At 41.9% G+C, this 27,770-nt stretch overlaps 1 protein-coding gene, 1 long non-coding RNA gene and 1 other non-coding gene across 5 annotated transcripts; 1 reads left to right on the top strand and 2 right to left on the bottom strand.

The window, feature by feature from the left end:
- Nucleotides 1-403: 403 nt before the first annotated feature.
- EIF4G2 (eukaryotic translation initiation factor 4 gamma 2) lies at nucleotides 404-11,582 on the bottom strand. The gene is made up of 23 exons (XM_069016170.1): nucleotides 11,553-11,582; nucleotides 11,383-11,421; nucleotides 9,760-9,824; nucleotides 9,540-9,605; nucleotides 9,002-9,127; nucleotides 8,550-8,652; nucleotides 7,748-7,879; nucleotides 7,588-7,654; nucleotides 7,352-7,503; nucleotides 6,837-6,947; nucleotides 6,211-6,294; nucleotides 6,028-6,126; nucleotides 5,701-5,842; nucleotides 5,453-5,613; nucleotides 4,908-5,021; nucleotides 4,020-4,145; nucleotides 3,684-3,788; nucleotides 3,384-3,599; nucleotides 2,831-3,089; nucleotides 2,405-2,609; nucleotides 1,756-1,967; nucleotides 1,525-1,646; nucleotides 404-1,226 (listed from the first exon to the last, which is right to left on the bottom strand). Exons 1-23 carry the CDS (start codon nucleotides 11,580-11,582, stop codon nucleotides 1,161-1,163), a joined length of 2,802 nt encoding a protein of 933 aa, XP_068872271.1. The 3' UTR covers nucleotides 404-1,160.
- LOC138112136 (small nucleolar RNA SNORD97) lies at nucleotides 4,702-4,866 on the bottom strand. The gene has a single exon (XR_011151567.1). It is a non-coding gene; the product is annotated as a small nucleolar RNA SNORD97 (small nucleolar RNA).
- A 233-nt stretch (nucleotides 11,583-11,815) lies between the features above and the next one.
- On the top strand, nucleotides 11,816-17,409 carry LOC138111266 (uncharacterized). 3 transcript variants are annotated; one of them, XR_011151301.1, is made up of 4 exons: nucleotides 11,816-12,024; nucleotides 12,095-12,241; nucleotides 13,656-13,718; nucleotides 16,826-17,409. It is a non-coding gene; the product is annotated as an uncharacterized lncRNA (long non-coding RNA). The 3 variants fall into 3 exon arrangements; XR_011151300.1 differs by lacking the exon at nucleotides 13,656-13,718 and having other exon boundaries at nucleotides 11,816-11,989; nucleotides 12,084-12,241; XR_011151299.1 differs by lacking the exon at nucleotides 13,656-13,718.
- Nucleotides 17,410-27,770: the final 10,361 nt, after the last annotated feature.

The following is a 27,770-nucleotide window of genomic DNA, read 5'->3' as shown; positions in this document are numbered from 1 at the left end:
TCATTCAACTCTTTTGTAGGGACTTTTTTTGCCAATTTGATTTGAGAAACAGGCAGCTAACAGACAGTGCCACTTGATTCAGAAACATGCACGTGGCCTGGGGGAAGCTCAAAGCATTACCAAGTCAAAAGCACATACTCACTGATAAAGCATACATTGGACCACAAGGCAAACCCCTACCACTTCTTCAGCAGAATTCCATCATTTTCCTCCTATCACAACACATCTGTAGTGTCTAATCTTGTCTGTGAGCTTATTTAGAATCCATCTGCATATCCAGACAAGGAGTGTAAAAAAAATTTCAGGATGGTTGCAACCTAAGGCAACTCCCACTGATGTTTCCTTTCTTAAGTAAACAAGTCGCCAGCCAAAGCTTTTCTACTGGGAGACATTCAGAAACAAGTCAAGTATCACAATGTTTATTGATAGATACAAGTATATAAAATCAGGGCATGAACATGTCTTGATAAATTAAGTAGACTTAATTTCAGTACTATAAGAGGGACCAATTCAAATTTCTCACCATGTCATGTTTCACACCCACAAAAACCTCTTCCAAAGGGCATTAAACCATCTCTTCAGCCGATCAGTTTTTGTGCAAGTAAACTGTTCCTTTTAAAAAAAGACTTGTGCACTTGCCCAGGCTCAAGGATATTAAAACCTAGCACATAAAGCCCATTACTAGAGGTAGAAATACAGGCAAATATACTATTACGGCAACAACCATCGATTACAGTTAAGGATTCTCTGTAACAACCAAATGGATAATCAAATATTGCAACAACTCAAGTATTACACTGAGCAAAGTGCATTTCTACAGTATTCAGTGTTGCTATTCAGTTTTCTAACTTAAAAACAGCCTATGATAAATGGCAGCAAAGACCCTTGCAACAGACTGCTTCTGCTCGAGAACTTATGATGTAATTATTGCATGCTGCTAATACACTGTTATCTAAACATTAAAGATACTCTAAAATATTTTTATTGTAGACTATTAAGACATACTACAAAAACCTTTTGCAGAGAATATCCTACTGACATACTTCTGCTTTAAATATTGTGAAACATTACAGCGGAATGAATTTTCGCAGTGGTTAGGTCAAATGCAGTTACATCATAGCAACAGTATGTTTGCACAAGTTAAGGCTTTGGCTGGTTCTTTAGTCAGCTTCTTCTTCAGATTCTTCTTCTTCAGCAGTTTCCAGCCAGGTTAACCACTGGTTTACCTGCAGTTACACAAAACTGGTTTAAGGGAGCAGGAATTGTTTCCCCATTAGGTACCTCTGCAGAACATTCATCTTCCCCCCCAACTCATTTTAAAAAACCTTTCAGCCACACTTGCACTACACGTAGGCCTACAGTTAATAGGCAAGATTCAGTTCACCTTGCTTTGAACTCCTTCCTAGTGAAATATTCCAAGAAGTTTCTAGGTATTTTTAAGTATTAGACACTTTGAAAATCTTCTCAAACACTCCAGTGCAGCAGAAATAACAAAAAACAGGTCTCTAGTGTTAGCACATTTACCTGGAATAAAGCTTTGCCTTTCCCTGGAAACTCTTGAGTAATGTCTTCTTTCCATGCCAAGAAGGCTTCTTCTTCAATAATCTCCATGTCATAGAAATGAACAAAGAAGCGCAGTAACATGCCTATCAAAGCAAATTTAAGCTTGGTTAGCTCCGTAACCTTCTCAACAGCTTACTGGACACTAAGAAATGCACTGACAAGCCAATTCATGTAAGACCTCAATGCACTTACCTTTTGGAAAATTATTGTTGTAGCAGTGCACCTGGAGTGCATATAAAGCACTCACTTGCAGATCAACGTGGTCATGGAGGAACTTCTGCATCACCGGCTTGAAGGAAAGAAGCAGCTGTTTTTCCTGCTCAAGCTGCTCTTTAGATGGAGCAGATGAAGAATCTGATTCGTCACTGGGTGGGTTTACTTCACTAGAAATATACTGCAAGAAACTGGACAACAGAAAAGCCAAGCTAAGTTCTGTAAACGAAGACATCAAGCACTTTACACTTCAAATTCAAATAGCTATCACCACCAATATCCTCCTGCTTGCACCTGCAGTCAGGAGCATGCACAGGGATTTGTATTGTGGCTGACAGCACACCACAGAAATTGTTTTGCCTATTATGGCTCTGCATTTTAGAGAAACACACGGGTCTAGACTTTTTCCCAAACAAAACACTACTCCACACTGATACAAGCCTGGAGACTTGCTTTTCTTCTCAAATACAACAGGATTTTAACAGAGAAGGTTCACTCAGAACAATCTGTCTCCCCGTGTACTGCATCTCAGATGTCTGTAGAGCTACATTTCAGCCTTTACAGAGTAAGTGCCTTACTGGTAGCTTAACCAAACAAGTACCTAAAAGAAATCAAAACAGCATCTCACCTGGTCATCAATATATTCACAAATCCCTTATCTACATGAAGCTTGGGTGAAATGTTATCTTTAATCCACTTATAGATGGCTTGAGGGGATGGATCTGATTTTATTTGCTTTAGCAGTTCCTTCTCCAGTTTCAGAAGTGGGAACAAGAAGCTAAGCCCCTTCCCTTCCAAGATCTCCAGCATGCGATCCTTGTTCTGGTCAATTTCTGACAAGGAAATGAAGACACATGTAAGTGCTTGTGCTCGTCAAGAGCTTTAAGTGATGTTCATGGCTCCAGCCATCCCTTAAGCAACACCATTTCCTAACAATAATGACAGCTGATTCCACCCAGGTAACCCTGCAGGTTATTTCACTCTGGCATAAACTAGAACAACATTTTGTTTACTCTAAGATCAGGTGACAGAAGAGCTCTGTGGCAACTCTTACCTGGTAACATTTTCTGCATATTCACTTTGCTTTGTTGGAACAATTCTGTTAGCCATTCACGGTCTTGTAACTTAGCTAACTGCTGAAGGCAGAGCAGGAAGAGAGGGAAGTGGGTGCCGCTTTCCAGTGGTTGAGCCAGTTCGGAAATGCTCACCAGGTCTGAAATAATGGCACGGGCTGCAAACTGTGCTAAGTAGGATTTCACCAATGGGATATCCACCTCCAGTTTGGGACACTGGTCCAATACATTCAGGAACGCCTAAGGAACAGTATACACAACAAGCTGAAATTCTCCAGTAATTTTGTTCCTGTGCAACATAATACTCATAGTACATTTTCTGTATTCACCTGCAAAGAGGATCCCAGGTTCCAATTCCCCAAATACTACATTCCTTCCTTTCGTTGCTTCTTATGCCCTTCACAGGTTCATATACTATTTTTACCTCCTCAGATCAACAGGACTTAAAAAAATACTTGCACACTGCCCTTACAAGCAGCTACACCCCATGAAGAGCCAAGAAACAAGGAGTGCAACATTATCAGACCACAGTACCTGCATGAAGTTGTCACTGGTGGCTATTCCCTCCTGCTTGAGCAAGCTGATCAAAGTACTTGCTTTCTCTTTGTCCTCATCTGATCTATCTAGGGACTGAAGGATTACTTTGCTCAGCATCTCAGGAATGAAGTGTTTCGGAGCTCTCATTTCTCTCACAGTATTGACAGCATCATTAGCATTTCCATTGTTCAGATACTCAGTCACAACAGCCTCCTAGAGAGGAAAGAAGTAGAGCTAAGCGTTCTTTTTGAAGAGCACATCCAAAGCTGTAACACTCACTACTGCACACTAACTTACAGTTTGTTTAAGTAGCTCTTCCTTAGAAGGAGGTGGTTTCTTGGTGGTCTTTGCAGGCTTCTCTTGTATAAGTGGTGGATTTGTTTTAAGACCAAGTTGAGGCGGCTGAAAAAGAGACCAGAATTTGTTTCTTTGCAGCACATCTACCTTTGCTTATATCAAGTTTAACCATACTACACATACAAAAGCAGATGAAACTGTTTTCACACATTCTTTTCCCCAGTACTGCTCTGTGCAATCAAAGACTTCTCTCTCCCCTCCCACAATAGAAACTAAGTTTTCCAAGCACAAACAGGTAAGTATAGCCAACAATATACAGGAATTTTTTGTACTTACCTGTCCCAAAGGCGGTGTCTGAGTGCGTGGTGGTTGAGCACTGGGAGGAATCATAGTTATCTGGGGCTGAAGCTTTGGCACTTGGTTTTTATTCATTAGGAAAGACTGAGCAGGTCTCAGGCTAATCTGTAAACAGTAAGTCAGAAAAAAACTGTTTCAAGTATTCTGACCAACAATACACAGCCATGGACTCTCTCCAACTGATCTCACTGAAGCGTGACTCCATTTCTACAATACTTAAATACAGATTAAGCCACATGTGTTCTGAAATTCCCCCAAAAGCAAGTTACTGGCATTTAGTTCAATTGGTATAAAAACCTGGAAATGCTCCTTTTAGATGCAGTATGTTAGAGACCCAAGAAGATAATCAGCATGTTTGCTGATTTATTTTACAGCCAAGATAAAACTCTACCAAATTGCTCAGAAATCAAGGATACAAGTCTGGTTAACACTCAAAATCACAATGCAATTTACTCTGCATTTGAAATTTTGTGTATTAGCCAGTTCTAAACAAAAGAGAACAAACAAAAAAAAATTAACCTGGTCCAGCACTTCAGGGTTTCTAAAGTTCAGGATTTTCTGAAGTTTTAATTAAATGTATTATTATCAATAGGATGCATGGGAACTGATGTCAGAGTAGTGCTCTTGGAAGTGTGTGGGAAGGAAGGGACACCCCAAAGAATTGCCCTCATATCTCAGTCTTGCTCATAGGACGCTGGATACCCTATAGAAAGTGAGGGGGGTAAAAGGTGAAAGAGGAAGGGACAAAGAAGGAGGAGGAGGAGGAGGAGAAAGAGTTCCAGCATTAGTCCTCATAATAACGCGTCTTGCTATAATCATTGGGCAATATTTAGAATAGGCTGTAAGTAATGTAGGCAGGTCATGTACCTCATCTGCATTAAGCTGTCCTTTCTTAGAAAACCGAGGTGGCATATCCTTCGACTGTCCTTGTTGCTGGGATAAGAGTCCCTGATTCTGGGTATGGTAGAGTTGGCTTTGCCCCTATTTCAGAAAGGGAGATATAGAGAAAGAAGTGCAGATGATGGAGTGGCGTACATCATATGGTAGTACCAGAGGGACCAGAGGAACAAAGATTCTATTTGCCAGGAAGGGAGAAAGAAGGAGCAGGGGTGGTGGGAGAATAGCATCTATCCCTAAAAACAGGGCTATCTTTTAAATAAAACACACCGTTCTGACCCACCAAAGCCACATGCACCTTTTCCTTGCAGTTAAAAAAAAAACCAAAAAGTGTACTTCTTGCATCTTTTGTACAATTTAAAAAGTGGTTTAGAATTTTTGTATCAGCTGAGCATCAGTTACCAGAATCAAATCTGAATAGGTCTTTCAACATAAGCAGTCTACAATCCATAACATACGCATCTCAGGAAGAGCTTCTAAACAAGCTGAAGTCAGTATGTGAACATCTTCCTTACCTGACTTTTCAGAAAAGATTTGCCTAGGTCTCCAAACTGGGATTGAGCAGAAGGCATGAGGTGACCCCCATGGCCATTGAAGAGCTGGTTTGAACGATGGCGTCCCATGGTGGGTGAAAATCTATCCTGAATAACTCCTGGACCAGTACCAATTCCGCTACCTGGATTAGCAAGGAGACAAATGACACTTTTAGTTCTTGTTCAGCACAGCAGTTACAGCCATCCCATCACCCCTGCAGTGTCTATACCTGGCATTTGTCCAAACATATCAGCAAGCCCTCCGAGTGGGTCCCTGTCAAGTTTCATCCTGGGTGGCATAAAGGGTCCCTCCAGAAAGAAGTCGCTTCTCATCCCTTGAGACATAGGAGCAGGAATAAAAACTCCCAGATCCTTTAAAACAGGAATTATAATTTTGGTCAGCTTTAAGTAACAGTCCCTGAGAAAGCCAAGCTTTTAGCCCCCAACTACTGAAGTCCACCTGGTTTTAACCCTTAACCCAACCATCACACTGTGTGAAAACTACTCCCAAGTGCACAGCACCAAGCCAGGCTCTGGACCTTAGATGCAACACTTACTTTTACTGCATCTTGACGGATTTGATTGATAGTCTTTGGTCCATTGTCAAGAAAAGCTTTGCGAGGAACCCAGTTGTGTTCTCTCAACTCCACAGTATCCTTGGATCAGAACAGGATATTAGGAAAGCGTTCAAGACAATTTTGCAAGAAGAAAGCAGAAGGGAAACCATTTTATGATCATACCTGCAGCAGGAAACGAATCCTTGCTGGCAATTCCTTACTTGACATCAAGGAGCGCATACGGGCAAAGTACTGATCCATTAAGGACTGGGGGAACAGAAGGTACAAGTTAGGGTATTTCTGTCAGTGCCTTGAGTGTTTTTACTCAAGACATCCGAAATTAAACAATACAACAAGCTGCCCTTTCCTGCCATCTCATCTCCTTGATGACAGAATTAAAGATCTAATGCATTAAGACATCTGAGGCAGAGATAAGCAACACAGCCCAAATTCTCATTCATTTTAAGCTTAACATTCCAAACTCCCCATCTCTCAAATCACCTAGCTGTGCTAAGAATAGTTCCTCAGCACATCTTTTCAAACAGCTTGTAGGGAAACAGCAGTCTCACTTTTGTGACTGCCTGATGACCCTTAACTACGTCCTGGGAGAAGTGTAAAACTTTCCAATATTGGCTCCTTTTCCTATTGAGAGAATTGGTGTAGGAGCCATACTTGGCACTCTTTTCTCTGGTAAAAAACCCAAACCTCTGTTTTGTACTTATGAATACTGAATACAGAAGGTTCAGGCCATCAGAAGTCTCAGCCACATAATTTAATTAGGTTAATGACTGCACTGGATAGGCACATACCTTGGCTTTCGCATGATCTAATCTAGGTCCCACTGTCCTCATTATCTGACAGAGGCACTCCAAATCCTCCCCCATATCTTTGAGTTGAACTCTCTTCTTCTTTTCCAAAAGCTGAAATATTAAAGGGGAAATTTAGGATTTAAAAATTTTATAAAAGATGACTTATAAAAAGCAACTAACTTTGTACACTGACAAATACAAAAACATCATTTTGCTCTGAAGGCAAATAGACTTAAAAATTAAGTACTGCCAATTCTTAAGAGTGTGTACTTTCAAGCACCTACAGCACACATCTAGGCCAAACTACATTTTCCCTTGGAGGCAATTCCTATGGCTTTAAGAAGTAAAAATCAACTTTGTTCAATCATGCCAAAACATAACAGTAGAGGGTAAGCAATCGTCAGGAAATATTTTTGTGGCATTTTATGCTCCTAAAGTAGCATAAACATTTGCACTTTTTTTTCGTTTTTAAGTTTTGTTTTGCTCCTAGCCCCCACCCAATCTAAAATACTCACTGTTTTGATGCACTTATGAAGGATAGATTCATGAATAAGATCAAGCTTGCCAAGTTCTCCAATGAATTTGATGTTCCCCAGCATCTTGATCTTGGCAATGGCTCTCTGTTCCTCCTCCTCAGGGAGGAGGGGACCATCATGCTTATCATAGACTGGAAAACAAAGAAGCCTGTTTTACATGGCTGTGGGAAAAGATGACAAATAGATTCTGCATTTAAAGTGGTTTTAGAACTTACTATCAACATTTCTGGTTCGGTTTTCAAATTCATCTTGAAGTTTAGATATTAGGAGGCGTCTGAATGTCTACGGAAAGAGAACAAAGAAAATAATTCAGCTACTCAGGTCAGCTACACATGCAAGCAAAATTTACCACTCCAGATTGAGAGGTGTACTCACTGTGCTTTGCTTCTGTCCTGGATGACTCTCTGCTGATGGGCCATCAAAGTTGGGTGCATCTTCTGCCAGTCGCAGACATAGTTGAGCGTACAGCGAGCTATACTTGGGCTCTTCAAGGGCTTTGTCTACGATCTGCAGAGATTCACATTGAGTAAGGCAGCAGTAGGGTGCAAAGGTTACTAGGAAAATGAGTTGCAAGACACAGAATGGATTATTACTATTCTCATCTAAAACATCCCATTTTCTGCTAAATCAAATACCAAAATAGTGTGATCCAGCACCAGTCTTAATGCTGAAGCAAAGGACAAAAGCTATTGCATGCTACTGAAGAGCCTCTGTAATCCTTGGCCAACAAAACCCAAGTTTATCATCACAACACTAAAGTTAGTATCACCAATCTGATCTCAGATTAAAAAAAAGTGATGTAACAGTTACATCAGTGTCCCAAGAGGTCACCAGTGGTAGCCTTTCCAAAACCATGAGGCTTGGTCCTCAGGAAAAGAAGGGGCAAGTGGGGAGTGCAAGCAAATAAGACCACTAATTAGCATCTTAGATTATTAAAAAAATAAATCATAGAATCCCCAGTCACATTTAGTGATCGTGGAGATTTCAAATGAGAAAGTTCAAGCATTAAACCTACTTCTTCCCCAGGAGATCCTTTTTCACACAGAAAGCACGGGTGGGAGGTGGTGTTGGATAATCCAAACACACAAAAGCATTATCCATGCTACTTCTGTATCCCATCAAAACCAACCAACCCCTTGCAAGAAAATTGTAGTTAAAAGATATGCAGCAAGCTTACCAGCAGTATGACCCCTTTTAGGATGAGCTTAGATTCTACACCCACATTGAGGAGCTCAAGGCATAGCTTGTCAAACTTCTCAGGAGTAAGCTTATTTAGTATGCTAAAGAGGAACAAAAACCAAAAACACAATATACAGATATTGTAAGCACGCTACATGTCACTTTAGACTCAACTTATCTTTACTTTTTAAGTCTATTAAAAACTGCAAGTGTAATTTTCCATTTAACTGGGTTTTTTGAGATCTTCAGAATGTGAAGTATCACTAATCTGCTTACAGGAATTACCTTAAGCATTTGCTGCTGCTAGATTATCAGGTTGGTTCCTTGCTAAAGGACACACCTCCCCCAAACTCAAGACCCACATCTCCCTTTCCTCCAGCCCATTTCTTAGCTACACATTGCTAATGAAAACAGTAAGGAAAGAAGTCAGTAATTTTATGAAGAACTTACCCTCTTACTTTCCTGAAGATTGCATCATGTCGTTCTTTGTCGTTTGCGGAGTCGTCATCTCGTCTAGTGCTTCGTGAAGGAATCCATTTCTGAGCGTTTTGCCCTGGGGTTTTCCCCAGGAACTCGCTGTAAAATTTTGAAGAATATGGTTGTTCAACCAGAAACAAGTGATTTAAAGAACTGCCCTTTTAACCTTTCAGTGCTGCCTTACTCAGACCAATTCTATTCCTTCCTTTGTTAAGAGCGCACAATTGCCCCACCAACACTGCTGCACAGGAAAGTACTCACTGAACAACAACCCCAGGCACCCAAAGAAACTCTCTACACATTTTAAGTTAAATACATCAACAAGCCCATACACCACCTACCACCCATGAGGTACACTTTACAGAGCACAGACTGGAATACATTTAAAGGTCTTTAACTCAATATGTACTCATTGTACAACTTAAAAGCTACCCTATTTTCAGTTCTGCGTTTACCATCAAGCATGTTCTGACTTTGAAATCATGCAAACTCAAAGAGTGAGATGACACACCTGTTGCTGGCAGTCTTGGGATAGTGCTGAGGTGCACCCCTACCACCTCCTCCGCCTGAAGAAGCACTGTTAAAAACAACCATGGAACCCTGGGTAAGTTCAAACACTCAATGCCTTCAAATATCTCGGGTTTAGTATAAACATGACACTAATTAAAGTCCTTGTCAAAGGAGACTTTCCATTGCTAACTGCTCATTAAACAAACAATAGGCACTGGTACCTGAAACGAGAAGCACCCCCTTCTGCAATCGCACTCTCCACTTTGGCGGCTTGACAACGAAGAATCTTCAAAAGAATAAAATTAAATTGACGGGGTAGGGAAAAACAAAACCTAGAAAGACAAACCAAGCATTCATATTACAGCTGTTTTGCTATCAGCCACAGCATCTTATTTTAAAAAGTACAAATGTTTGTTTGAGAATAAGAACCCTCCAACACTGAACTTTTTATAAAGTAAGAAAACTTTCATTCATGCAATACTTGGGACAGTCGCAGAAAGGCCGATTTTATAATCATAGCCATATTTTCCAGAGGGGGTGAGGGGAAAGAGGTAAAGTAATCACGGACTGAGCAAAACACTCAAGTTTACCCAAAAGCCAGGAGTACTTGCACAAAAAAACGAAAGTACTTTTTTCTGAGTATACAGCACAATGAGTCCTTTATTGACGTGACTTAGAAACTATGATTTAGAACAGCACGACGAAGCAGCCGAATTCTGAAGCGAAAAGCATCAGACGACAAAACGCACACTTAATGTACTATAAGGCGTGTATTCTCCGTCCAAATGGCGTACTAAGCTACCCAGTAATGAAAAAAGGTGCCGTCCACCCACCACCTCAACTTTCAGCTCGCAGAAAGAACCCCACTGCAATGCTCACGTAGCAGAAAGGCGATCACGGGGACAGAAACGCCTTGGGGAGGGAGTGTCCCGGATGCGCTCGGAGCCCTCCCAGAGCCGAGCGCGACGAGTGTCCGCCGTCCGCCCGGCGCGGGCACGAGGAGCGGGGACAACATGGCGGCGCCGGCGAACAAAAGGCTCGGCCGCGGAGGGCGCCCCCCGCAGGCTCCGCGCGGCGCCGCCGCCCCCCCCGCCCCGCCCGGCGGGCGCCGCCCGCTGCCCGCACCCACCCGGCTCTTTGTTCTCCGCCAGGGCGCCGGGCGGGACCCGCTCCCCCGCACCACGGCGGAGCGCCGGCCACCCCGCGCCGCCCGGGGAGGCGTGAGGGGGAAGCTGGCGGTATCGCCCCGCACCGCGGCGCCCGAGCCCCCAAACAGGAAACGTGGGCGAGGCTGCTGCCGGCTGACGCGGCGCCTCGGCGCCCGCTCTCCCTCCCGCGAGGGGAAAGCAATGAATAATATAATATTTTTTTTTTTTTTTTAAATCTTCTCGTCACCTCCCCACCAGCAATACGGATGCTCAGACCGCTACGTGTACCGCACCTACTCCCTCCAAGGGAAGCCTGGGGGACAGTGCAGGCGCCCGCAGACCGCGGCCAGACCACCATATTGCAGCCCCTAAACGTATCGCCCGTAAGGACCGGCACTGCCCGATCCCATCTCCCTCGCTCTAACCAGTAAAGCTGCCGCTCAGCCTCCCCTCCGCGCCCGGCGGGGGCCGCCGAGCTGCTCCAGCCCTTCGCTCAGCAGCGGCGGGGCTCGCAAAGCCGGCAGCTGGAGCGGCCGCCGGCCCGGGCCGCCATTTTGTGCGGGAGCAACAGACAAGCAGCCGACAAGAAAATGGCGGCCACTCCGGGCAGCCGCCATTTTAAGCTGCAGCTACAACAGTACCCGCTCACTCCCAGCCCCAGACCCGCGTTTCTCCCGCCACTCCCGCATTTCTCACCTTCCCTAAGGCCTTGTCAGCTTCCCCGGGTCCCGGCGGCTACCAAGGGCAGGGGAAAAGGCAAGAGAAGGGGGGGGAGGGGAAGGGAGCCGGGGACCGGGGCTGGGGAGGGGAAGGGGGGAGCGCGCGGGACAGGGCGAGTCTCCGAGTCACCACAGCAGCAGCAGCACCGGCCCGACGCCTCCCCCCGCCACCTCCATAGAGCGCCGACCACCGCCGCCGCGTCTCGGGCGCTCCTCGGCAGCCCCACTAACTTTATCACCCTTCACGCAACCTACCCCACCTCCCGCCAGCACCCACCAATCGCTGCCGAGCGCTCCACCCGCCCTGCCAATCGCAGCCGAGGAAAGGGGCGGTGCCAGAACCGGGGTGGGCGGCGGAGGGAGGCGGTTTGGTTGCGCCGTGCTGCCGCCGCAGTGCAGCACCGGTATTCACGAACGCCGCTACGCTGGAGGCCTCTGGTGCCGCCGCGCAGGGTATGGGGGCCTGCGCAAGTGGCGCAGCCGCTTCATGGCGGCCGCTTGGCCGCCGCGTCCCCGCGCCGTTCGCTGCCGAGCTGCAGCCCTCACAGAGCTCCAGTGCCGGGGTTCTGCCGTGCGAGCTTCAGGCACGTTCACAGAAGGATAGTTTAATATATATATGGTAATATAGATGTTCGTAAGATTTTTGTTAGTTTGGTGTTTAAAACATTTATTTAATAGATTTATTTAAGCCCCCTCTGTCAGACCACATTTCGGATTTGGCTGAGGTAAAAAAATGAGGCGACAGCAAACGGTAGCCTTGGGCTTGCAATCAGACCCGGAGGAGGAGGTATTGCCGTGTCAGCTCCAGGAGCCTGTGTGGACGGATCCAGTTTCAGGTTTGCTTTTGGGTTTTGGAAACTATTTCTCTGCATGTGCTTTTGGCCGTGAACCGGCCTGTCCGGGGCTGCAGGCACTTCTCGCACAACCAGGGCTCGGGAGAGACATTTATGTTTACCATGGTAAGCACTCAGCTTGTGGGGTGTTCCTGCTCCTGCTCAGTTAAACAAAACAAAGATGGCCAGGCTTTCCGCTGTAGGTGGAAGTTTGAGTCATGGAGACTTCCAGAGACTCACCCGTGAGGGCTTTTATCCTTTAACAGCCCGGTCTCCATCCCAGGTGGTGGCTGAAGTGGCTGCCACCCTGGCCTCCCAAGCGTAGTTGCCCTGGATGGGGCAGGTCAGAAAACAAGGGCACTGGAAAGGTGAGGAGAAGTCCCACAAACACCCACATCTGCTTTGTTCACACATCCGCCTTCCGCTTGCAGTTTGTGTGACTCACGGTGCAGATGACTGGGAGAAAGTGATCCATGTAGTAACTCCTGAACTGTGCAGATGGCAAGTCCAAACACATGATCCTGCATAACTTCCAGTTTCCCAAAGCCAGCCTCATTCCTAATGCTTTCAACACAGCGTGCCACTATGTCCCAAGGGTTATGTAAGGCCGAAAGGGGGCTGTCATGTAGGAGTTCTTATGTTGCATCGTATCTGGGATGAAGCTTGTTCAAGGTAGGTTTCCTCCTCTCATACCTGTAAGCATTAAGCACAGTTTACTCACTGGATTGTGTTATGGAAAATCTCAAACAAACAAGCAAACTACCTGAAAGCAAGTTTAGAGCGCATGCTTGTTGAATAAAGGTGACACAACTGTGACAAGTACTTGTCATACCAGAACTTTTATATAATGACACTTTGCCACATGTAACAATAACCACACTACTGCAAGAGCTTGGACCTCACGAGTAAATCTGCAAGAACAGAACTGTGCAGAGCTCCATTGAAATCCATGGAATCCAGCTTGAAAGGAGGTGACAATAGGCACAGAGGAAACAGCAAAGTCAACAAGATTTAAACCAATGTTAAAACCGATTAATGTTATTGAACATTTTCAGAGTAAAAAGCAATAAAAATTACTTGCAAATCTTAAAAATGGAAGTGAAAGCAGGGATTTTGCTTTGCATTGGATGGCAGAATATTCTCATTCAGTGTTTCCAGCATAAGCATTCCAATACCATTAAACTGTAAGTGAAAATTAAGAATTTATATATATGGGGGGGGGAAGGGGCAGGAAGGGAAGATGGCAGGGTGGGAAACCTCCCAAATACAGTAGGTACATAGTGACGAAGTGTCACCTTTCATTGTTTATTTTAAAGCATACTGTAAACTACTTTTTACCATAACAACAGAAAATCCCCCCACATTTGGTCAGTAAGAGAATAGCAATGTTTTCTTAAAGCTGTGGTTGTTTTTTTAGGACTCAATGCTGAAGGATTCAGCAGGATATATGGTGTTCCATAGTTCACACTGACTTTAGCAGGTGGGAACCAAGGAAGTTTCTGTGCTTGGCTGCTCATAGCATCCCTTCACATGTGCCACACTTTGTCAGCCTCAGAGACCTGCTGCACAAGTACAATTGATGAAGGCAGTGAACTGTAATGCAGAGGACAAAAAAGATTGTGAAATGCCTTCTATTTTATACACCTCACCTTCTCCTTAAATTCCTTCGCTTCTTGGTGTGGAAGACACCATTATTCATGTCTGAGAATGTAGTAGCCCAATTGTTTGTTTGATTATTCAGTAACAAATTTACCTAAAGTATTTCTTCCAGTCTGTGCCCTTGACTTTACCAACAAAAAGCCCCCACAGCCTCCCCCAAACAAACAACAAACAAACAAAAAAAACCACCAAAAAACCAAAAAGTAATTTTATGGCTCCCAGTTGCAGCACCACCTTGCATCCATCAGTCCCCTTTGTGATTTGTCCAAATTCTACACCCGCTTTGTATTTTGCCCCTTTCTCTCTTCCACTTGTGCTGGACACCAGTGATGCTTTAATTCAAATCAGGTGGTTTCCAATTGGCATAGTGGTAGTTCTGGATTTGTTTCTGCGAGTCTGAACTTGCAGAATCAATACATAATTCCAGCCTGAGTGCACTGCCACTGGTTATTTGGAGAAGAGATGTCTGTCAAGTGTCCTGAGGAACCCTCTGCCTTGCAGGCAGTGTGGCACAGGAGCAGGAGTTGCTGCACAGATGCAGCATCTGGCTGAGGGGAAGAGAGATGCCCCTCGCTGCACATATGGGAGAGCTCAGAACCTGGACAGGCTCCTATGAAAACAGCCCACAAAATGAGCGAAAGGAGATTTCAGGACAGGGAGCTTTCCCTTACTGTTTCCACGCTGGAATCACCACGACTTACCCAGTGTAATAGGCTGCCTTGCAGTGATTCCAAAGCTGGGTCCTGCTGGGTGGGGGTTCCAGACAGTGCTGGTGACAGAGTGGCTGGGGCAGTGTGGCGCTGCACCGCCCCACCCCAGTGCATCCTGCACCTCATCCCCTGCTGGCCGTGGGGCTGGCTGGGCTGGCTTTATTCAGAGCGCCCCATTAATGCAATGTGGACATGCAGATAATGTGAGCCGAAGCATCCATGTAGAGAGTAATTACTGCAGAGTAAGTAATTCATTGGCAATTCACACCCTAGTTTATTCCATGTTAATTTCTCCAACGTAATCACCTCCTGCACCTTCTTATTTTCCAAACAGTTTTTTAGCCTGTGCCTTTTCAGGGGAGCCTTATTTTTCTCCAAAGCCATCCTGACCCACCCAATGAATGAAGGAGCTGGCGCACACATTTAACCAAATGTGAAATGTACTCATTTCGTTTTTCCTGTGATAGAAGCCTGTCTCAAGGAGAGCTGTACTGTAGAATAAAAGGCCTGGGGAAAGAAGAAAAAAAAGCAAAACCCAAACTGAAAGATACGCTTACATGTTTAAACATTTTTTTTGGCACTTCTACTGAGGCAGAATGTTCTTAACAGTGAACCTATTCATACTGTGCAGATTCACTTTTATAGGAATTGTTTGCATTGTCTCTTGGAGAAATGTACTAATAATATATTTGGTATGCGCTTAAATTGTACAATATAGTGTGGATGGTGTCAAAGTATTGCAGAAGGCTTTGTGGTTGTTCTCTACAGGATTTTAATTTGCAGAGTATTGGTATTAAAATTCTGAATATCTGTAGAGGTGACTTTGAGTGACACTGATTTAACAATACTTACTGAGGCAAGAGCATTCCAACCCTTCTAGACAGTGGTGGACTTTTAACCACCTGGGAGGTCCCTTCTCTTTTCCCTTTCTTTGGAAAATCGTTTGCAGTAGATTTCACTGAGTCTTTTATCTAATAAATTATTTTGCTTTCATTCTGTTGTCTTCTGAAATGCTGCATCCAGTACCTTAACTCACCAGCTGGATTCCTGCTGCTCAGAACCAGACATACTAAAAAATATATATGTAAAAAATCCACCTCCTGATTCCCAATTTAAGACTCAGAAGACTTGCTGGATTTCTCAAGTGTAACAATACGTCTGGCAGTTACAATTGCACAGGACTCTTACGGTGGTTCTCCCTCAGAAGTCTGGAAAGATAACTTGGGGTGTGACTTGAGAGTTAGCCAGTGAAAACTGCCTGGAATAGTCAAGTGTCAGAGATAGTGAGATTTCACCAGGGAATGTTTGTACATGCCGTGAGGGAAGCAAGGCAGTGCCCATAGCAGCACAGCTTGCTTTGCTTTCACAGGCCTATTTAGAACAGGGGATATTTTTAGCTGATAATAATTGTACTAATGCATAATCATCATAACTTGCAAAGAGGAAGATTGCATGTGTATTCCCAGAATGGTTTAGGACAACAAACCAACCAAAAAATAAACCCAGCAGTGACTGTCTGCTCATCAGGTCCAGTTCAGTGAAATACATAAGCTGCAAAATTTTCACGTTCTCTAGTCTTCTAAAATGACAGATCTGTTCATGGTCCTTAGCTCAGCAGAGTGAGTGTGCTGTGCTGCAGTGTTCTGTTTCTGGCATTGGTTAGCACCAGCCTTACAATAAAGTAGGAAAGATTTCAAATTTATAATTTTCATTATTTGCCAGGAGAAGAGCTTTTCTTTCTCCTAACCACTGCCAGCTCACGTCTGAGTTACCTTAAAGCACGTCCATAATTTGTAATTTTTATAGTTATTAGAATTTTGATTTTCTATGTTCATGTTTAATTTTGACAGCTTTTAGGCCCTCCAGTGGCATGTTTTAGTGAGTCCTGTGGTTTAATTGTATGATGTTTAAGAAGTAATAATCCTTGTACTAGTTTTAGGATGTATTGGCTCGATTCCATTGTAATCTGCCTGCTTAAGTGGTTTTGTGGCAATCATCTTCTATATGGAATACTTATCATATTCAGAAACACGCACTGCAGCTGAACACACAGTACAGTTAGTTGAGTTGGAAGATCATCAGAATGTCCTATAGCCGCATTGCACTACTCCTTAAAAAATGTGTATTATTGATGAACTCAGAAGCATGGATGGGAAATTACTATTATTGAAATGCTGCACATGATCTTACCAAACTAATTTTGTATTATCTTTTTCAGTACAGAAGATGCTGTGTCATGGTTTGTGGGTGAAGGAACAGAAGGAGTTCACCACAGAACGTTCATACACATTTATCTACTTGTAGCAAAGGGCTTTCGCTGGATATAGGGAGCTACTCCTTGCTGTTTGCCTTACTTTGCCATGGGCAGAAACACAGCATGGCTACTTGCAATTTAAGGTAATACTCAGGCATAATAGTTATCAGTGGTTTGCCATTAATATAATTTCTATTAATGAAAAAAAGGGAGCATTCTTTCTCTGTTAGGTTTCTGTAAGGACCACATTTTCTGTTATTTAGGGATCAAAGATCCACTTGAGCTAGAAAAAGGACGAGGAAAAGCTACTTTGCCTTTTCAGTCCTTAGGAGGAAGCAAAAACCCAGGAAAATCAGGCAAATAGTTACAAATCCAAATTAACGTTTGGAAGGCAGTGAAGTTCTTCTGCTTTCCCTTGTTACCCATTTGAAAAGTTCAAAACCTTTCTTTAATTAAAAAAAGATGATTACTTGTACATATAAGCATGTTATTACAAACCTGTATTTTTAAATATGTTCAAGAACATTAAACCATTAGATTACAATAAACAGCATTTCCATTGTTTGATCTATGGTTCCCTTTATTAAATCCAGCCTACTTAGGGTATGTTAAAATTGTTTTGCTTTTCTGTAGATTAATTTTATATTGTCATTCTTTAGTCCCTAATCCATTTAAAGCAAGTGCAGCTGCTCGAGTGCAGCTGTAATTTTTTCCCTATTTTGGTGAAATCTCTCTTGTTTTTAAAGAAATTGCATAAAGGAGGCATTTTGGGAAGAGAGATGGGAGAACCAAAGCCACTACTAGAACATGACCTAAGTCAGGACAAACATTGCAAGACTGTTAAATGTTTAAAAAAAAAAAAAAAAGAAGGCTGCATCTGACTTTGAAAATAGCTTTTATTAACCAGTAGGTACTTCTGGCTTCATGTGGCATGACTTTGTGTCATACAGGAAAAATTCAGTTGTCCAGAGGAGGGCCACAAAAATGATCAGAGGGATGGAGCACCTCTCCAATGAGAACAGGCTGAGAGAGTTGAGGTTGTTCATCCTGCAGAAGACTTCGGGGAGGGCTTAATGTGGCTTGAAGGGCACTTTGAAGAAAGATGGGGACAGACTTTTTAATAGGGCCTGTAGCAATAGGATAAGGAACAATAATTTTAAACTAAAAGAGGGCAGATTCAGGCCAGGTATAAGGAAGAATTTCTTTACCATGTGGGTAGTGAAACAGTGGCACAGGTTTCCCAGAGAGGTGGTGGATGCCCCATCCCTGGAAACACTCAAGGTCAGGTCGGACAAGGCCCTGAGCAACCTGGTTTAGTTGAAGATGTCCCTGCTCATTGCAGGGGGGTTGGACTAGGTGAGCTTTAAAGGTCCCTTCCAACCCAAAGTATTCTACGATTCTATGAAAATGTTTAATGTGTTCTGTGGATTGAAAAGAATTCATTCTCTGAGGCAATACAAGCCATTTCAGCACCACAGAATTATTTCCTGTTAGCCAGCTTCACAAGTTTAACGAACAGGGAATGGATGGATAATCATTAACAAAAGGTAAAAAAGACTTCAGAGATGTATTTGAATAGCATGATCCCATTTCTCTGGGTTCGCACTTGTGAAATTTTGAGTAAAAATGGAAGGTCTGAAAAGATTCTGAAAACCTAGTTCTTTTGCAAGTTTCTGAGCTGGTATGGCTTTGCAGCCTCACATGGAGCTGTGGGAATCGCTGTGTTCTGGTTGGGGGGCGATCTTAGGAAGGGTTGCAAGATGAATATCAGGTTATGGGGGAGTTCAGCTGCATGTGTGCTTATTGTAAAATACCTGTAAGCAGAAGAATTAGCAGCAGAAGAAGCTGGAGTGTTCTTTTCCCGGATTTCCTTGGTAAAAAGGAAGTGGGTTTGTCTCTGTTTTTTTTTCTTTTCATTTGTTTAAATTTAGGGTTTGCTTGCTTTGGGTTTTGCTGAGTTGTGGTTGTTGTTGGGGTTTTTTTTAAAAGTGGAAACAATATAAATAAGCATAATTTCATCCTAGGTAGTTATTCTGGTTAACATAAAGGATTTACTGAAATGATACTAATTTTGTGAGGCTTTCAGGCTTAGCATTTATATGCTGTGTGTCTGAAGCAGAAGTCCCACATGCCGTGAATCCGAGTTACCTCCTCTGCCCACAGACACGTTTGTTTCACATGTGAGTAGCTGGGTCCCTAGACTGAGACAATATTGGCTTGAATTGACAAGAGGTTATACAGGGTAAGTTCTACAGGTAATTTCTGGGTTAAGCATTTTTCAGATACTGCAAGAGCTGAGCCTCCTGGGATTGAAGTACTGAGGAGACATAAACCCCACTCTTGAGCTAACCAAAAGCTTCAATTCCTTCTACAAACTCCTAACATTGTGTTTTTAGCAATGGAACTCTGTTAGGCCCTAAACAGACACTAAAGGACATAACCACTGACTTAAGGTCAGTTTTATCAGGGATTAATTTAACTCAGCATTTTATCCATATTGTATAATTTATTGACTCATTTATTGAATGCAGTAGCTCTCAGAGAGTTAGCTGAGAGCACAGCTATAGGGTGCTGGCTTCAAGTCCTGATTTTCATCTGGTTCCATTAGTAGATAACACGTTTATTATGGTTGTTTCCTAAATAACTGGTAGAAAAGCTTAAGAAAAAGAGGAGTCAGTAATTTCAATTTAAAGCTTGCTCTGATTAAAAGAGACAGTTTGGTTTGTCCGCCTTTGGAAGTTAGAAGCTGCACTAGAAAACCTCAGCCAAGCTCATATTCTCACTCCTGTAAGGGGTTAAAGTACCCAGAGAAGCCAAAACATACACAAATGATGTTTTAAAACTATTCCTGCCAATGGGTATTTCCATCCTCAGTTACCTTGGTGAAAGCTTTCTGGAGTTCTTTACACTTGTCCTTCTCTTCCTTGGCTCTGATTTTCTTAAGTAATAAATACATTCTTAGTCAGCTCCACATTCATCTTGCTCCCAGCAACCATATGGTAAATATACTCACATTATGTCCTTCAGTAAAACAGATATAGAACCATGATAGCAGTGTAACAAACAGAAAAAGTACAAGGATGAGGATGTGTCAGCAGAAGAACACTCTGGAAGATGAATCCAACCACAGAGAGTTTATGGATTAATTGAAATTAGAACTTGGATACTTTCAGCCAGGAGTCTTAAATTAAATTATTAAAGTACTTTCTAAATAAATTACAAAAACCGTTAAACCAAATTAATTTTGAGCAGTAAGAATGTCCAGTTAGAAATAAAGCAGTTTAATTGGTCATTTAAAAAGACGATCAAGATAACTTCCTGTGTATTCCTACACAGAAACAACAGAGGACTTAAGCAGAGCAGTTCATCTCATATAGGTAAATAAGGACTAAAGCTGCCTTTAAAGTGGAGTAAAACAATAGCTACATTCTGTGAATCTTCATGAAACTCTCATCCTTTTTCAGTACTCTAGGCTGTATTTCTCAGTTTCACTTTTCATGAAGTTTGGTAGCAACAGGTGTAGTCACACCAGCTGACAGGCTGAGGAAGAGCTCATACAAAGCTAGATTGTATAATGGAAGGAGATTATCTATCGTGTGACCAACCAACATTATACTGTCCCTGTGTAACACACCACTGTATCTACAGATGATGCATTGCCAAGAGGGTCGCTCACAGGAAAGATCCTTTCTTTAAGAAGACTTAAAAGGGACTGACAATTGCTTTGTACTATGAACTGTGAGCAGCAGCACAGCGTGAACAGGCAGGGCCAAGAAAGGTGCCAAGAACAGTCACACTCCAAGTTCATTGACTGGAGTGAACTCTGGGTGCAGAGCACTCCCTTCTAACAGTTCTTTCTGTATTGTGTTCACAAAAGTTGCAAAGCAGTAGAAGCCAAGTTATGGAAGACAGATTTTATCTGTTACAAGCTTCATCCTGCCCAAATTGTATCATAACTGCTACAGAAACATCAGATAGAATACAGGCAAAAACCCCAGCACACCTGGGCAGGTATTTTACCTTCTAGCAGCTACATTTTGGATGCTTCTGAGGTCCCTTCTCTCTTCTTATCAAAGTTTCCTAGACCCTCTAAACCTTTGAGTGTAATCTTATCTAGTTCAGTGCCAGTGGAAGAGGAAATCTAACTCTCCACTTGCTGGAGATTGTTGTCACTTCTCAACAGAAATAAGAACAAAAAGTCTTTTAAAAGAAATTGTAATTAATATGCATGTCAGTGACTTCCCAGATCCACAGAAATTCTGGATAAGACACAGAATTTGGACAGCTGATATTTGTGTTGCTGATATATTAAATTCATTAATGGCTTCTTCCACTCTGATAGTGGTCTCTTTCCACAAATCTTTGCAGGACAGTAGGGTTTCACACGTCACAAGTCTGTATCAATACCAAGAATAATTCAACAGAAAACACATCCTAGTTGGTATGGAAAATTTGTTCAGTCAATTATTATTTCAGCTGTTATTTCATTGGTTTGCATGATTTAAGTAGAAAGAATCTAAAAGAAGTCATCGGGCTTCTTTAAGAAAATGCAGAACATCACCATGGTATTTATGTTTACAGATGTGAAAATCTCTGTAAATATTACTGAGAGACATTAATTGTTTTTTTGGGGGTTAGCCAACTAGCAAGGGAAAAAAAACCCAAAAACACCCAACAAAACACTTCAGCGTTTATACTCTAGGGCAGCAAGACCTCAGAATCAGTGAACCTCAGGATTCAAAAGAGGGATTTGCAGCTAGAAACTTTACCGGAAAGTAAACAAAACTGATGTCAGAAGTTTCACTTCTCAGGCTTGTTAGAGCTGATCTGAAAAGGGTTGGCACTGATGTTTCAAGCCATTTGATCTTCTACAAGATGCAAACTTGTCACTTCTGTTGTCCCCTCTAAGACCTGCTGCCATTGAGCTTTTGAAAAGAAATCACTACTAATGCAACTTGGGGCTGCCTGAAGGAAGAGAACTGAGAACACCGTTGGCCCCTTTTGATGTCAGTCAGTGATCTGGCCTCACATGATGCCAGCTCTTCTGTGGGGTCTTACAACCTATTACAGCTAACTGCTTGAATTAACTGTAATCTAAAAAACTATGGTCAGACTACTATAATATTGAATCTTGCTTTTAGGGTGTGTTTTTTGAGAGGGAGAATTCAGAGGACAACATCTTGTGTTACAGGACAACAAACACAGAGAGTGGGATGGATATTTCCTGCTTACAGTGAGAGAGTACAACACATGATTTAGCGCAATTCTAAGTATGGTTACTTAGTAAAGGAGTAGATACAGTAGGACAAACCTGTAGATAAAACTATACAAAATGCTCTTGCACCAAAATGTCTTTTTTTTGGTCGTTATTGAGTTGCAGGATTTGTGCAGGCCTTATAGTTACTAATTTTTGAAAGGAATTTTAGAAGTAGTCAGTGAAAGCAAGGTTTATAGTTTGGGTGGTAAAAAAGGAAGAGGATAAGACTACCTAAAGCAGTACACACCAAACTGATGTCCAATTGAAGAAGGAGTGGCAATACTGCCTTGCTTGCAATACTGTGAGAATTTATGGTGCATTTTGCTTGATAACCTTTGCTATTAGGCCAAAACAGAACATGTTTTGAGCTACATATATGTGTAATCTATATTTTATTATGGAATTTATTTGATAAGACAGTTTCTTGGCTATTTGCTGGTTATAATTTAGATAAAAAGATAAAAAAGAGTAGTCACACTTCATACAGAATATATAAATACTTACCAGAGCATCTCCTTTTCTTATTCTCCACACTGGAGTATCCGTAAACAACCAGGATTACTGAATCTTGGTTGAGAACATGAAGTATTTTGGTTCATACATTCATAAATACCAGTTCCTTTCAATTCATCTTACAAATTAGGTATGATCTTTGCTATGTAATTGAGAGCAGATCTTTGAATATTGTTTAAGACATAGAAATACAAAGTGGGGTAGATGGTACACTACTTTCACAATGAATTAAGAGTTCAAACCTCATATATTACTTTTCTCGTGACTTGTCAAAAGAGATCAAAACAAAAAAAAACGGAGTGAAGAGCAGAGTTCAAATTACAGTGCATATAATTTAAATCAATAGCTCAAGCTATTATTTCTTATGACATAGGGAAAAAAAAGTAAAAGTTGGATTCTCTACTTAGGATATCAGAATAGATGAAAAGCTGACCACATGGCTCCAAATGAGAAAATTAATTACTTTCACCTTTGAGGTTTCTGTCCAATTTGTCATTTTTCAGAAACTCACTGAAATCAGTGTTTATAGCACAGAATGTGTACAAAACTTGTGAGAATCAACAAGAGATCAAAGACAACTCTGTGTCCCTACTCCCTCTACAGTTTTTTTCTGTGAGATGATGATTTTTTCTGTTGACCACATGGACTTTCCCTAGTGCCAGATTATTCTGGGTTGTATATCTGTGTGGGAAAGCTTAGAAGCAAGGATTTTCATCCCAGACTGTCTGTTCTTTCTTGACAGGTAGGTCTTTGTAAAGAGCAAGTGCCTTCTAAGGAATGTGTGCAAATAAATAAATACTGTTGTTTCTTAGCTTTTAAAGCATGTAGGTGGTGGTCACATATGTGATTAAATTATTAGAAGTCTGTCAATTATTATTATTATTATTATTATTATTATTATTATTCAGAGAATACTGTAATGAAACTACTAATGGATTTGCATCTCAGTAAATTAGGCCTGGTTGAAAAACTTACCATGATTCACACATCAGAATCTTCACTTGTGTGTCCCTCATTTTTGTCTGCTTTTGCTTTTCTAGATATTTGTGTCGTTCCTATTGTTATAGTGTCTGACCAACACAGAAAGAAACATTAATGTAAATTGCCATCTTAATACAACCTTTCATGTAGTAAATATAACTTATGTCCCATTTAGGGGTGTTAACACTGCTGTAACAAGGACAAAGGAGACACAGTACAAGACCAAATTAAGATGTAGTTAATTAGTCTGTGTGATAGCCTTTGCGACTGGGAAAGGAAGATTAAGAAATGAAGTCATTGTCTTCATGGAAAAATGAGTGCTTTTTAAGTACCAGGTTATTGACCATTCTGTAAAAATGTATGTTATAGACAGTGAAAGGTATTTTCATGCCAAAGTGCAAAGCTGTGTCCAGTATCTAAGAGTACCTCTAAACTGAATTAGGGAAAGTTCAAGAAGCAGGATATTTTTGACTGGATGGAAGACATGCTGCTTCTGATCCTGAAACTTCGTTTTTATAAAGCACTTCATTATGGAATGTGATTACACCTTTGGATTTTACTAGGATTGTCCTTGTTCTAAGTAGTTTAACCCATATCCAGAGTGGGAAAAGTTGCTTTTCTTTTCTGTCTGGTAAGAATGTTTCTACCAGGACTGAGCCAGGGTTGGTACTGGGCTCTGATTGAGGCGAGTTTTCCTTTATGTTTACTTCCTTGTGGAGGCAAGCCCCAAGCAAGTGCGTCACACAGGAAGTCTGGGGAGTTACTCTAGATTTATGCTGATGTAACAGGACATGAGAGAAGTTTTATGACTTTCTGTCTCAAGCAGATGGAATACTATTAAGTGACAGCTCCAGCAGGAGCAGATTTGGGAGGTACTGTTTTAAAGGCTAAGTTAAAGGAGAATGTTTTAAAGAAAGGTTGGAAATAGCAGAAAGAGGAGTCATGTTCTTTTTTCAATTTAAATAATGCCTGAGTAGTGCATTACAAGCCCATGCCGCTTATAATGCTGGAATACTATCCAGTGGCCTCTGTTTCCCCAGTTTTATTGTAGACTAATCTATTTAAATTTAGACTATAAGGGGGAAAGACCAATACTAGTACTGATCCAAGACGTGGGTACTCCTGATCTGTGCTGGACTTGTGGTAGGCTACCCATCCTTGGCTTGTGATCTTCCTGTTCCACTGCTGAAGTACTGAAAGAAAAACATTTGTTACACTGAAAGAACTGAGAGAGACCTTACAAATGTGCTAAAAGGCATCAGTGCAGTTTTAAAGCTCTTTGTAAAAAGTAAAATACAAATGTGGACTTTTGCCTCTCCACCACTGTAGACAATGTCATCAAACTTTCCATTAGTACAATGCTGTGTTTTCCAGGAAGAGGAATGCCATCATGTTCATTCAATTTTTAAAAAGATCTCTCTCTCTGTCTTCTGCTTTGAAACACTATTGAGGAGGCTGGACAAAGTTCAACACAGCAATTCAAAAGTCAGATCCATTACCCGAGATGGAATTAGACTTTCTGCTAAAGGAATAATGGTGAAAAGTACTGACAGAATGAACAGACTGAGGCTTTCTTTAATGTAAATATTGCAGTTTCTTAGTATCATCTATTTCCTGGATAGATTTCACTGAATAGAATTTGGTTTTTCTGGCCTAACATTTTCCTTTCTTCAATCGCCTTATGTTCCTTTTTGTGTGATGCATTCGATATATTAAATAATTCTGTTTTCTAATCAGTATTTTTTAGCTTCCAGGAGTCAGATCTTATTGCTAGGCAACTAAATGACAAATCTCCATCTCTGTATGAAGTAGTTTGCTGTATCCATGCCTGACCCTCTGTTTATCTATACATACATCTATAAAATTACCTAAGTGCAGCTGTAAATGTCAAAGGTAAACATGCTGCATATCTTACCCATATTGAATTTATCTTGAAACGGAGTTGTTAATAGTCAAAACAGCTTGGAAAAACGCACAGATTCTCCCCTCCCCCTTTTTAGGTGAGTTTCCCTCACATGCAACTAGCTTTAAGGGCAGCCTTGGTCCTGAAAGTTACTTCTTTCTTTTGGATGACTAAAAATACAGGGGTTTACGTATTAATCACTGCAATTTTTTTACATCAGGATATTTCCTTAATTCAATTAATGCCTCTGTAAGATTTTGATTACTGTGATTCTCTGCTTGCAAGTTTTCCAAAGGAATTATGAGATAGAGCACTTATGTGAAAACCAGCAGCAGGGCTTCAGCAGATTGTAGTGACAGCAGTCTTTCTGCAGTTTTTACAAAGCTTATACATTTAATAATTTATTGAATTCTTATTTGCCATCTTGGTGCTTGATTGCATTTCCAGTGCCATCCAGTGTATTTTGGTGATCTTCTAACAATATGCTCTCTGTAACATCACTGTCTTGTTACTAAGCATTTTTTTCTTATTTTCTTCAACATTATTTTTGTTGCTAGAGTATCGCTGTTCTGCCATGGAGAAGACAACTTCTGATGTCACACATTGGCATGACCTTTTTTTTTTAAACTATTTTAGATTGCTTTTTAACCAGTTCATGATGTGTTTTTAACATACGTTTGGTGTGGGAATCTCAGGAGTGTAGAATTAAGGTCAGAAAGGGGCGTGTGGATGTTGTCTAGTTCACAGTCCTGCTCCAGGCATGGTTAATCCCCAAGGTTCAGGGCCTTGTTGTGTTCTTTCTCTCTCCTATGCTGAGTGCCAAGAATGGACACAGAATTCCAGTCAAGGGTGTTTTGGCTATGGCCTGACAAGTGCTGAGCAAAGAGCGACCGAGAGGTGACTCTTGCAGGCATTGCTTAGACACGCTGCTGTCACCACCTCTTAGATGGTGACTTGGCTGGCTGAATCACAGCTTTCCAAGTAAAAGCCTTGGAGGGAACAGGCTCCTTCCAATACCCAATTCTGCATTTTTAATTTCTCTTTAAACCAGCTTCTGATCATCTACTGAGGATCTGCAAAAGGAGTTTATGTGTATATATTCTCATATGGGTACACCTAAAGTTGGTTAGTATAAATAAAGGAGCTGAACTGATCCATTTTTCTGTTCTAATTTTGGTTCAGCTGTGATTAAGGATGTTCCGCTGTCCTTCCTGTTCAGATCAGAAATAGATTGGTAACTGACTCATGTTAGAAAATACTGCATTTAAAAATAGAAATGATCGCATGCTGTGGGTGATCCCATGGAATGGGGCTTCAGGTGAAGGGAGGGTTTAAACTCTCTTTTCTGCTTTGCTGTCATAGCACTGCTATTATTTATGGTTCCCACGTGGCACCACTGCTTTTCTCACCTCCTCAGCCTCACTTGCTGTATTTAGGGACTGAGGCAATCTGGCAAGTACAGTTGAGGGAATGGAGGAAAGCTGTAGCTCTGCCCCATACTTTGTGTTTTGGCGGTGCCAAGGATGTAGGAGATGGGAAGGCAGATGCTGAAGCCCTGCTGAAGTATGGATGAACACAGGTGTTTGTGCAGTGAGAGACTTGGTCCTTGTTCCTGAGGGAAGCAGCGCTGCTGGGGCCCAGCGGGCACTGGGCATACTGGTGGCACTGGTCGCTCAGTCTGGCTCACATGGCAGCCTGTGCTCAGCTTACATCAGGTGCACAAAAAAGCAGACTGTGCAGCAGAGGACACACAACAAATGGAAATAGAATAAGTTTCTCCCTTCCTTTCTGCCAATTTAAAGTGAAGAGAGCACTTCTAAAGAGGAAATGGTATCTCGCTCTTAGATTAAACAATTAGCCTCTCTTTTAACTGCAAAGGTGACAGGCAGTGCAGGTTGCAGTGATCTGCATCTCTGATGTAAATCAGACAAACAGCACAGGAGTATTCCCTGTAAGCCACCAAAGAGCTTTCAGGTTAAAGAGAGGCTTGCACATCCTCCCATTAGGAATCTACTAAGCTGTCCAATATCCACAAAATGAAGCTATTATGTTTGGTATTGTTTGCTCAGTTACAACTTGAAGTCCCAACAGAATCATTGTGGTTGGGAAAGACCTCCAAAAGATCCCCAAGTCCAAGCACCACCACAGTGTTCACCACTAAGTTACTAAACCATGTCCTCAACACTATGTCTGACCAAGCTGTATCTACTATAAATATTATTCTTGATATAATATTGTATTATACTTATACACTA

This window comes from Aphelocoma coerulescens, chromosome 5 (assembly GCF_041296385.1).
Source record: "Aphelocoma coerulescens isolate FSJ_1873_10779 chromosome 5, UR_Acoe_1.0, whole genome shotgun sequence".
Lineage (NCBI taxonomy): Eukaryota > Metazoa > Chordata > Aves > Passeriformes > Corvidae > Aphelocoma > Aphelocoma coerulescens.
Note: the sequence above shows the minus strand (reverse complement) of the source record. Positions and strands in the feature narration are given on the sequence as shown.